General features: G+C 41.2%; 1 protein-coding gene across 1 annotated transcript in view; it reads left to right on the forward strand.

Moving 5' to 3' along the window:
• XRCC5 (X-ray repair cross complementing 5) overlaps positions 1-9,025 on the forward strand; it is a 95,768-nt gene extending 86,743 nt beyond the window's left edge. Inside the window, exons 20-21 of the mRNA XM_023220586.3 lie at positions 7,050-7,124; positions 7,923-9,025. Of these exons, the coding sequence (XP_023076354.1) occupies positions 7,050-7,124; positions 7,923-7,937 (90 nt within the window). The 3' untranslated portion in view covers positions 7,938-9,025. The remainder of the gene's footprint in view (positions 1-7,049; positions 7,125-7,922) is intronic.
• The last annotated feature ends 3,657 nt before the right edge of the window (positions 9,026-12,682 follow it).

Consider the following 12,682-nt stretch of genomic DNA (forward strand, 5'->3'; position numbering starts at 1 on the left):
AAGCTATAGAGAGAAATTTCAGTTAATGACCGGGTAGGTATAAGATGGTGTCCTTAGATAATTCTGGTATCACCAGAACTGATGTCAGTTGTAGTTTAAGACAGCTCTTCTGGAGCAGGAGAATCGCTTGAACCCGGGAGGCGGAGGTTGGGTAAACCGAGATCGTGCTATTGCACTCCAGCCTGGGCAACAAGAGCAAAACTCAGTCTCCAAAAAAGAAAAAAAAAAAAACTCTCAAAACGTCACCATCTTTGAATAGAGAGAACATCATAAAAAACAAGTGGAGAGAATCTCTTCTACTTCAGCCATGGGTTGCCTGGCTCTGACTGGCCTCTTCTTTCTTTAGAGCATAGTGTTTCGATAGTCAAGGCACAGAGAGTATGCTTCCAGTACTACCAGCAAAACTGAACTTCACTGTCATGGCAGATAAGAAGTTAGGAAATTCAACAGAAATGTATTGAGTACCAGCTCTGTGCTAAGCACTTAGATATATATTATCTCATAGCCTCCAAAAGAAGTACATTGCACATTCACCTAGCAGACTCTCTCTCACATCTAGAAAATGCCATTTCCTTTTTTTTTCCCCCCCACATTTATCAGTGTTTCAGCCAATGTAGTATGTATGCCAGGTATTTATATAACTCTTTCACTTCTAAAGAACTGTTTTTGTATGGTGTGTACCTAGAACACTACATACATCATATCTAGATAATGGTAGAAAATAAGAGTAGTAGAATTTTACTTTTATTCAATTCCCGAATCAAAGAGCCCAGTATTATCTCTGTGATCCTCACAGTTATCTGCTAAGAATTACCAAGAGTAGGAACTACCATCCCTGTTACCACTGGGGAGCCAAGCCCCAGAAAGGTAAAGGTTACACTTTGAGCTCACGGAGGTAGCAAGAGGATTAAAATGCATGTTCCTGTGCACCACACCAGACCTTCATTTTCAAGTGGATTAAGTTTTATAAGTGGAACCTTGGACCAGTCATTTCTAAAATACAGTAGTCCCTGTCTGCTTTATTTCAACAGATGACTTTTTGGGCCTAGAACCAGGTAGTGGTTAGAATAACCTGGAAAGTCAAAGAGTAGACCCTGTAATTTTGGCTCACCTTCAGTGTGCACTGTATTATGTCTGTCAGTTCTTGTTAGTGTAGTGGTGAGTACCCCCCCCCCCCCCCCGTCACTCTATCGTGCCTGACTGTGAGATTATGCTTTTGTGTCTGCTTTAATATCACATGAACCCTTTATTTTGTTTTACAGAGTGAAAACTTGATCTTTTGTATTAAAAATGCTTTTATTTATTTATTTAGAGACAGAGTCTCGCTCTGTTGCCCAAGCTGGAGTGTAGTGGCATGGTCTCAGCTCGCTGCAACCTCTGCCTCCCGGGTTCAAGCAGTTGTGCCTCAGCCTCCCGAGTAGCTGGTGCTCACCACCCTACCTGGCTAATTTTTGTATTTTTAGTAGAGACGGGGTTTTACCATGTTGGCAAGGCTGTTCTCAAACTCTTGACCTCAAGTGATCTGCCCACCTTGGCTTCCCAAAGTGCTGGGATTACAGGCATGTAATACCAGCCATTCCTGGCCTGAAAATGCGTTTAAATGGCATCTGTTGATTTTGGGAGAGAAGTGTAGAAAAAAGAGTATACATGTAGATGATAATGGGGAGAATGCGGAGGAAGATGCTGGCTCAAGGAAGCTGATTCCTTGTGGTTTTAATAGAAGAGACATGCTTTAGCTATTTCTCTTAGCCAAGTGAGAGAAGTACAGTCCCTTTTGACCATGCACTGAAATATTCATTTATATTGCCTTCAAATGTTCAATTTGGTCACTTCCCAAATAATCATTTAAGGAAACTTGACTATAATCAGTGAGGTTAAAGAACAATCCTCACAGTCCATTTAAATTCTTTTGAGGTATTTCCCGTAAGTTATTTAAAGTTAGCAAGCTGTCAAATTCTTGCTATTAAATGTTGACATTTGAAAGGAAGTAATTATCCAGGGATGTTCATTTTAAGTGAAAATTAAATTACAACTTTACGTTTGTATAACATCTTAAGAGCTGTTACCCTCCAGTGTGTTCTAGAAATATGTGGATTGTATGATCCTTTGAGAAATAGAAGGAAGTCAGCTCTGCTACAGAAATAGAAAGTTTTTCCATGGCATAAGTTTAGACAGTCACTTTCTTTTAAGTTTCCTGGTACTTCTCGTTTCATTTTGAAACCTAGGCATAAATATTATCATTCTTTAATGTTCATTTTTATTATCGTTATAAGCTGTCAGTTCATCCACTTTTTCTGTTTCTAGTTTGTATGATGAGATACGGCATTAGCATTTGCTGTTTGGTAGAATCTTTGTATAGCCTTTGTATGCCCTTCATCTGTCAGTTCTCCCGTCTCTGTAGTGGGTAGAAGAGGTCGAGTGGTGTGTCTGAGAGCTCACAGTAAGTCACTGGCCTGGAATCTAGTTCTAGCACTGCCCTAGTCCTTCATTATCCTTTAGTATTGAGAAAGCAGTGAAGAAAGAGGATTTATTTATCTCCATGGCATTGGGATCTTTTTTTTTTTTTTACCAGATTCCAAGAGGCTGAGCTATGTCTAAATAATTATTTGATGTAAGCTATATGATAGCTCTATGAAAAAAAATTATTATTATTTTAGCACTTGTTTTTCTTGTAACTGCCTAATTTATCCTTCTTTATTGTTGACATTTATGGATTTTCCACCTTAGTATCACAGACATTAAAAGATAGCAGTGTGGCCGTTTGACCAACACCCCTGTCTAGGAGGTGAAGTTTTCTGGCTCAGTGCCTCACAGCAAGCTAGTGGCCAGCAGAATTGACTGGAATCCAGACCCCCAGATGCCCGCTACAGTCACCTTATCACCACACCAGGGTGCCAGCTCTTCACGCCTTCAACTTATAATGCCACTGACCACATCTACCTAGAGAAAGGATGCCCATGCTCCCTCTGTCAAGAGTGCATCCAGTTCTGTGTGTGAGAGTGCACAGGAATTCTCCAAAGCTTAGTGAAGGATTGAAGACAAAGGTTAAGAATCATTTCTTGAGAGCAGTTTTGTCAAACTACTGGCCCCTGTTGGACCCTATGACATTTTTCTTTGCTCTTTTCTGCTTTCCTTTTCTGCCTTAATTCTCTGGTGTAGTTTGCTAGTACAAGAAAAGTAGTAATGAAAATATCACAGTGTTACCCATTATTTATTTAAGACTTGATACATTTAAGATATGATACTGAATTTTTTATTGAGGTAGAACATGTGTATAGTAAATGCACAGATCTTAACTGTGCAACTTGATGAATTCTTACACATTCATATACCTGGGTGCTCACCACCCAGATCAAAATAATAGAACATTTCCATCACCCCATAAGGCTCCCTGGTACCTTCCCAGTCAGAAGCCCCATCCCTCGAGGGAACCACTGTTCTGACTTCTGTCACTTGAGAGTCGCCTGGCCTGTTTTTGACCTTCATATAATTGGAATCATACCTTTTTTCATCAATTATGTGATTATAGCTATGTAGTGTCCCTTTTATGGTTTTACCACAATTTATTCATCCATTCTCCTAATGATGGACATTTGCTTGTTTATCCTTTGGCTTTATGAATAAAGATGCTGTGGATATTCTTGTACATATCACTTGGTGGACATATGTTAAGTGTATTCCTAGGAATTAGAACATAAAACTTACAACACCGTAAATACTTTTTTCATACTTTATTTTATCTGAGACTCATACAACCCCTAAGATAGGTATGGTAAGTAGTAGTAGTCACATTTTATTTTTGAGGGAAATTAGTTATGAAAAGGTCGGGTGGCCTGGCCTGCCTGGGGTTCCTGAGAAACTGACAGGGTTGTGTTCCCCACACTAGGCTACAGGATTTCCCTCTTGCACCATATTAGTGTTTATAGCATCCATGAAGCTACCAGTGTTATTAATGAAACCCAAATATATGTCATTTTAGGCAAAGTACATGCAAACTGACTTTTGATGCTTTTTTACACATCTAGATTGTGAGTAATCCTTTGGGATCACGTGATGGTGTTGGAAACAACCCAGTGGAAGTCATGTGTTTTTACTTTGGGGGTTGGTAAGGGTCTGAGCACAAGATGATGGTTAGTTTTTTAGTCTTACGGGGGGATAGGACTGGCAGTTTCTATATAGAGGTTACTGATTTCATTTTTCTGCTTGTGGCCAGGATTATATTTCAGTGTACTTGAAAAGTAGTAGGTTATCCATTTCATAAAGTTCTCCAGGTAAGGAGGCACTCTAATGGTAACCCCAGGTAAGTGATGGTGGTTTGAGGAAGAAGGAATATGTCACACACGTGCCCTTTCTATCTGTTCTCTACTTTCTCAGCATGTTGCAGAGGGAAGGAACACATGAAAAAAGATGAGAGTTGACTCCTACCCCTTTCTGCAGAAGAGATTCTGAGAATCTCTTGCTTTTATTAAGAAAGCAGGCCAGTCATTGAGTTCTCTGCTCTATCTTGCTTCCCTGTCACTACATTGGCTGGAATTACTTACAGTTGCAAACACTGATGATGAGGAGTGATATGTGAAAGAGATCAGCCTTGCCTGGGGCATTGGGAAGGATAATGGATGGCAGCCCAGCTTTTAAACATAATTTACTTCCACAGACATGTGAAGCAGATCTGTTAGGCAAATCAGTTGCAGACGATACTTAGCACTTGATGAAAATGTGGGATTTTTGCTGCTGCTCCTTTCTTCCTAGGAATTTGGCCGAGTCTCAGAGATATACCATTTGTGCTTAAGTATATCTACCGTGGTCATACTGTGCCAACAGTCCTATGTTAACTTATTCTTAAATTGCAGTGTGAAGGGGGCTTTGCAGGTTGGTAGGGAGTGGGAATTTGAGATTTTAGAATCGCAAATTCTAAATTTGGCTGAGTGCCAGAACACATCAGGGATTTTCTAGATTCATCAATAAGTCCTTAAGTAAGGGGTCATACAAGGTGTAGTGGACTACAGAACCATTGAGCCCATGGAGTTTTTCAGATGTTTGGAAGATACTGGTCGTTTGTGGCCCCACAGAGATTTATGGCCGGATGCAGCTCTGCTTTTTATTCTCTTGCCTCAACTGGATAAGTCTTATCCTGTAGCCATATAGTCCTGATATCACAAAAATCCTGCAGAGGTTAATGATAATGAATAGGAGAGGAGAGGTACAACATAAAAAGTATGATAATAACCCAGAAAACCCCAAATTAAAACCAATTTCAGTATCTAGGATAAAGTACAGTTTATTTAACCTTTACACATAAATCATATGCCAGTGAATGTATAGATTTTTTATTCATTTATCTGTATTTGGCTCTCAGATATCTTTATTCATAATCACCCAGAATAAATAGAATGAGTGAAACAGAAGCTTCCTTACAGATTGTCTGCCCCCATTGCTGGGATTTTCTGTCCCTTACATCATTGATTCTCAGTCTTGCACATGGCCCAGTTTAGGGTCAACAAAGGACTATGGAAAGATCCACAAATGTCCTTAAAAGAAGATAAATTCCTTATTCGCTCAGTCAAAAAAGAAGTTAATGAATAGTGAGGTAGTTTTAACTGAGGGAAAACAAAGTCCAAGAGAGTGGTTGAGTCAACAAACAATTATGTCCATGGTGCTGACGAAGGCCCTGTACCTTAAGGCAGATATGACCTCCATTGTTACCACTTGGTTACCTGTGTGTGTTTTTGTATATGAGGAATGGAAGGACAGGCAGAGCTTTCTTGCTTCCTGGAACTTGCTGCATGCAGCCTCATATTTCATGGTTGACTTTGGTTTGAATTTTTAGAGAGACATATTTTAGTTTATTTATAGGTCTTAGGTTTCAGAGGTCATGATTGTGTCCATTGTACCATAAAAATAACAGGAATGTAGAGAATGGCAGTTCTTACCATTTTTTCATGTTGAGAGAGTGAGGAAAGTATAACTATACTTTTTCCTCTTGGGTGGAAGCAACTACAGGAGAGCATGAGTGGGCTGGAAGGTTCGCTTACCGGGTGCCTGCTCCATGCACTCTCACCCTGAGGAATGCCAGAATGCCTCTCGGGGCCAGCCAGTTGTGGTACCATAACTGACTCTATTTACTGTGTCTGGCCCCCAAATGAAACGTAGACGTGCCCCACCTTCCACTGCCCCCTCTAAAACACTCACTCCTACAGGCAGGCATGCTACCAGAAGATCACCTTCTCGTGTTGGGATAGATACGCATTGCTAGAACCCAGTTCTTAGAGGCAGCTGCCACATGCCTTGAAGGAAAAGGCTCCCCACTGCTATCCCTTGGAGGGACAGGATGGAAAAAGAGTGTTCAGATAAGTTTCAAGGGCACTCACCTGACTACCCTTTTAAAATCTGAGTGTCATTCTAGATCCTCACAGACTTCACTTCCTGGACTTTGCTGTTTTATTATGTATCTGCCTTTCGGAAGCTCCACATCTTGAACAGTGATGCTGAATGGTTTTCTCATCCATTTCTCATAAGAAGTCCCCCTTGTACTGCTTTTGTCCACAGTGGAATTTAAGAATAGATTATTCTAATTTTTTTTTTTCCCCTGATTCTTCATCATTCAACTTGAGATTATTCTAATTTTGACTTGATTCTCATGCTCCTTTCAAAAGAGCATACTAGTTTGGGATGGTTGGTTATTTTCTTAACCTTAGCAAGCCAACTTATTTCCTGTGGAAGCAGAACTGGAAATAGCAGATGTCCACCATGCTTGTACAGGACCCTACACATAGTCACTGTCTTGACAAGCCATGTCATTTCCTCCCTCTTCATGAGCACTTTCTCTAGTGATAAGTTAGTATCGACTACTTGAACCTCAAAACTGGGCCTCTCACCCAAAGCCAAATAAAGGAACGTACACCAGGATGATGTTTCTTTTGGGCGGTTTGCATTGAGACTTTGCTAAGCAGGCTGCCTTAGGTTTCCCTGTGGCAATGCTAGCAGATTGTTCCCTCCTTCAAAGGGGCAAAAATACCATTTTGGTATGATAACTGACTTTCTATTTACAGTTCCTGGCCCCCAAAGACAAACCAAGTGGAGACACAGCAGCTGTGTTTGAAGAAGGTGGTGATGTGGACGATTTAGTAAGTACTTTTAATACGCACCTGGTGTTCTGTGATCAAAGTCGCCTGAGCTGTAAATACAGCCACAAAGGCTGATTGTTATAGACTTATTGCTTATTTGTGTTTTAATTTTCAATACACCAGAAGCTCCCTACACCATTATTAATTGCCATTATATATTTAATCAGATAGGTAATTTCGCAATGGAAATTCCTGTGTTTCATGGTGTCAGCTATATTGTTCATTCAGATTAATCCTCTCCCTTGAAGGGCTGAAAAAGAACTAGGGAGGCTATTCCATTAGTAGCAAAATGTTGTAATTCATTGAAATTGCTCTTAGCCAAAAATAAGTAATACAACATGCAGTTTGTGTGGGTTGACAAATAAAAACAGCCTTTAAAAAGGCTACTTCTTAAATGTTCTCAATTAACTTAATGTAAACAAAATAGACCGATAGGCAGTTGAGGATTTCTGGACCCCGTTAACACCATGTTATTGATGCCTGAGAAGCTGTGCAGTAAATATTGTCTTTTATATCTATCCTTAATGTTTAGAAACTTCCCACCTTTAGGCTTCATATGACAACTGTCCAACAAACACTACATACTATGATGTCAACCTTTTTTAGAGATATTCTCATTACTAAAATGAGTGGATACCTGGGTGTTTAACTCCTAAAATAGTGAGCGGTGAATAAATGAGCAAGTACATGCATGTCTTCCAATGTAGAGAGTCATTTTCATTAAACCCTCTCTCACCAGAGAAGCAGTGGTATGAAATTGTCCTGGTTCCTTTCTGAGTGTGTTGTTCTTGTTTACAGTTGGACATGATATAGGTCGTGGATGTATGGGGAATCTAAGAGAGCTGCCATCGCTGTGATGCTGGGAGTTCTAACAAAACAAGTTGGATGCAGCCATTCAAGGGGAGCCAGAAGCTCAAGAAATTCCCAGCAGGTTACCCGAAGGCGGATCACCTAATTCTCTGTGGAATGAATACACACATATATATTACAAGGGATAATTTAGACCCCCATACAAGTTTATAAAGAGTCATTGTTATTTTCTGGTTGGTGTATTATTTCTTCTATGGTCTTACTGATCTTTGTATATTACATACATGCTTTGAAGTTTCTGGAAAGTAGTTATCTTCTTGACCTAGTATATTGGTGACAATTGCAGCCCTTGTGATGTGATTAGTGTCTCATGTGGAACCATGGCACCGTTATTGATGAGTTTCTTAACCCTTTCCAGAGTCCTCCTTTGCCTGAACCTCCAACAGCTGTCACAACTGATGTTAAGCAAGCAATAGCATTTGCTTCCTCCCAACAAGCAGCTGGGTTAGGAAAACCATGGGTAACGACAGACTCACTTCTCTTTTTAGTTGAGGCCTCTTAGTTACCACATTACTCTGGCTCTATATATAGGTGGTTTTCTTAAAGTGGGGTGGGAAGGGGAGCACAATTTCCCTTCATACTCCTTTTAAGCAGTGAGTTATGATGGCGGTCTCATGAAGAAAAGACCTTCTTTTGGCCCAGTCTCTGCCATATCAGTAAACCTTTAAAAACTCAAAAACTGAGAAATTTACTACAATAGTTAGAATTATATCACTTTACGATTCTCTACTTGCAAGCCTCAAAGAGAGAAAGTTTCGTTATATTAAAACACTTAGGTAACTTTTTAATCTTTCCCATTTCTACGTAAGTCAGCTTTCATCTTTCTGGATGATGTCTCCTTTACTAAATAAGAAAATAACAAAGCCCTTATTCTCTTTTTTTCTTGTCCTCATTCTTGCCTTGAGTTCCAGTTCCTCTTTGCTTGGCGTACAGACTACTTGGTGCCCAATCACCTCTGTCTTCAGCACCCTCTTAAGTGGTCGCTAATACACTATTTTGTACATGTAACATTAAAGGCATAAATGACTCATTTCTCTGAATTGCTGCTAATTATTGTCTGCAAAAGACTTCTTCAGTGCTCTGCTGAGAATTGAACACCCTTATCCATTGATTGAAAATAGATCTGCAAGGTAGAACATCATTCATTTAGCTGAGGAGAGAAAGGAGTGCTTTACTTTGGGCTTGTAGGCCATCCTGCCAATACTATACACACTTGCATCAAACTTCACATACAGGTGCCCATTTAAAGTAACCCCAACAGAGGATGACATCATAGTTTCTCGTTAGATAGTTAAAGCCTAGGGGTTGTTTGTGACTTGGACAAAACTGAGACATTCTTAGAACCACAGAGTAGAAACTTTGATCTCTGAAATCTTCATTACTCTCATCAGATCCTCCCAGCAATATGAATCAGCTCAGTAAGTATGGCTCTGTCAGCAGGCCCTGTCTTTGGCAGTTTGGGGAATTTCTTTTTGGAAACATCTGTCTTTTTGTCATGCCAGGAAAAGTTTAAATCAACTTGGTCCGTTAGGTCTTCTGATACTTTTTTACTTGGTTTGAATGTAGCAGGATTATTTGTGCTTCTCTAACCCTGTTTCACCTAAATCTGAATACCTCAAGGAAAAAATTAGTTTCTCAGGCTAAGGAGAGAAAGAACTAAATGAGTCATGTACTTTACAAATCTGTTTCATACAGGCACAGTATATGTGCTATGTAGACTTCATCAGAGCATACTGTTTTGAGGAGGGACAGCATGTTTTGCATGAACACATGAAAGTCCTGTCCCTGAAATGAGATTGGCAGATCTACAGAACTCCCAGGTGTTCGGCTGAGTGTAGCCTTGGAGGACAGCAAGTGCGGTATTGTCCTCAATCTGCCATGCGCTGACCCTCAGAAGCCCAATAATCCCACAAATGATAGGCTTGTCTGTAATTGCAAGTCACTGACTATGCTCCCTGTCACCTTTTTCTTCTATGTCACTAAAATTTGTTGACTTGAAAAGGAGTCATCTTTGTGACCCCCCCCCCACCCAAGTCATAACTCAGATGACATGCATTTCCAAGTGCCCCCTTGACGGTATGTGCTGTCCCTCATTAAGTATCACTATTTTAAATGTTGGGTTTTAATCCTTTGCCAGTTAATTTACATAAAAGATTTAGAATCTTGGAAAACTAATTGGAAAATCATGTTGGGATTAGGCAGCATTTTTTCCCCCCAAGTCCAGGATGACTTTGAAGATAAATAGACACAGATCTCTCCTCCTGTTTTGATGATGTGCAGTGCTAATGACTAGCTTTGCGGTTAATTTTGATTCAGGCAACAGATGTTCTCTTTGGTTCCCTGTCTCCCGTGGGTGTCATTTCATGTTGTCCCCTGCCTTCCCCCAGATATTCTAAGTTCAGGACACAAGCTTGTGGCCCATGCAGAGCAGATGCCATGAGGGGACACAGCATGAGTCCAGGAGGAAACACTGGGCTAACCCAGATACTGGACTTGAGTCCTGCCTCTGCTGCTTGCTGCATGGCTTCTGTCACGGCGCTAAACCTGTGACCTGCCTCACAGGCTTAGTAAGAGCATGCCCATAGAAGTACTGTAACCTAAAATGCTTTCCACAAATGAGATGGTTTCATGAAAACTCCAAATCCAGGGCCTGGGCAGAATATAACTTGTTTTTTTTTTTTTTTTTTTGAGACAGAGTATCACTCTGTCACCAAGGCTGGAGTGCAAGTGGCTCGATCTTGGCTCACTACAACCTCCACTGACCAGGTTCAAGCGATTCTCCTCCCAAGTAGCTGGGATTACAGGCATGCTCTGCCAAGCCTGGCTAATTTTTGTATTTTTAGTAGAGACGGGGTTTCTCCATGTTGGCCAGGCTGGATTCAAACTCCTGGCCTTAAATGACCTGCCCATCTCGGCCTCCCCAAGTGCTTGGATCATAGGCAAGAGCCTCTGCACCCAGCCACATAACTTTTAAATAGATCTGCTGCTGTTTTTTTGTTTTAACCTTATTTCTTCTAAGACCTTGAGTATTCCAGTGCTGTTTTCTTTGTAATCATCTATTGTTATTAGACTTAGGTTTTCTTAGTTATACATAAAAATTAAAGTCTCCATGTGATCAAAGGTAAGAGTAGGACCCAGGATAGGTTTTCTTTCTTTTAACATGGTGACCATGCATTCCAGCTTACGGAGGATGGATTGTTGACCTAGCATAATTAATAGTGCTCTTTTTCACTCAAAATTGTCCTGGTATGGATTATAGATTATATGGTCACCCTAGGTTTTGATTATATTAAGTTAGTATCACAACGAGGGCCCAAGAAATGGCCATATCCTGCCTTGCCACCCACCCCTCTCCTATTAACTCCCTCCTGGAGCTAAATGCACAAGGAGCAGACAGCAAAATGGAAATCAACATACTGCTTTGTATTAGCTTATTTCAGAGATCTTTGGAACAGCTAGGTTGTGGCTCATGGCTTAGGTTTGTCATCTGCCTCCTACATCCAGATCTTACCACCAACTGACTGCCAAGCCTGAGACAGGGAAGAACGGCTCATTGGGCCTGCTTGGAAAGAGTGGGCCCTTGGGCGCGGTGACTCATGCCTGTAATCCCAGCACTTTGGGAGGCAGAGGTGGGTGGATCACTAGAGGTCAGGAGTTCAAGAACAGCCTGGCCAACATGGCGAAACCCCATCTCTACTAAAAATACAAAAAATTAGCTGGGCATGGTGGCAGGCACCTGTAATACCTGCTATTCAGGAGGCTGAGGCAGGAGAATCACTTGACCCTGGGAGGCAGAGGTTGCAGTGAGCCGATATCATGCCACTGTACTCCAGCCTGGGCAAGAGAGCAAGACACCCGTCTCAATAAAAAGGTAGGCCGTGGTGCTTATGCCTGGTTGACAGCATGGAGCAGGAAGTGGAAATGTATATGATGTTTAAACAACCTATTAGGGATTTTAACGACCTGTAATAAATCTAGCTCAGTCTCCAGCCATTTTTGTAAGTCCTACCTATAGCAGGCAGGGGAATATTAGGAGGGCGATGGGGAAATAGGGCTTCCCCCCCCCCCCGCAGTTTTACCCCATATAGGTCAGTTCCCCGATCAGAAGTAGAATTGCTAATCCCTGCTTAGATAGTTGGCTTTCTGCAGTCAATTTGGAAAGGAAAGAAATGCTCCTTCATTTAAACATAACCCAGGACTAGACTTCCTTTCAAGAGGCATAATGACATAGTGCTTTAAATAGCCACCTGGATGTTAGATACTTTTAGGTTTATTAAATCCAGATGTCAATAGCATTTAACAGTTATGTGACCTTCGCAAGTCCCTTAACCTTTGTAAGCAACAAAATAAATCACTTGCATTTTATCTGTGGGCAGGGTGGCCCAGGAGAAGACAGGACGTTCTCAGCCAAAGGGAACTCACAGGAGCTGCTTGAATATGCGAACGAGTACTGCTTGGAGTGTTGAGAAAGCAGCTCCAGACCCAGGCCCTGTGCACAGCCTTCCATTTTACATTGCCCAGGGCCACTCACCTTTGCACTGCAGCTTGTGTTGTGGGTAAGGACCCTGGCAGACCTGGAATGGGGATCTTAGCATGGATAAGTCTGAATTTCTCTACACCCCTCCCTGTTACCTTTTCAGTATGCTGGGAATTAAAACAGCTTACAGGGTTATTGTTAAGATTAATGA

This window comes from Piliocolobus tephrosceles, chromosome 11 (assembly GCF_002776525.5).
Source record: "Piliocolobus tephrosceles isolate RC106 chromosome 11, ASM277652v3, whole genome shotgun sequence".
In the NCBI taxonomy this organism is placed as follows: domain Eukaryota; kingdom Metazoa; phylum Chordata; class Mammalia; order Primates; family Cercopithecidae; genus Piliocolobus; species Piliocolobus tephrosceles.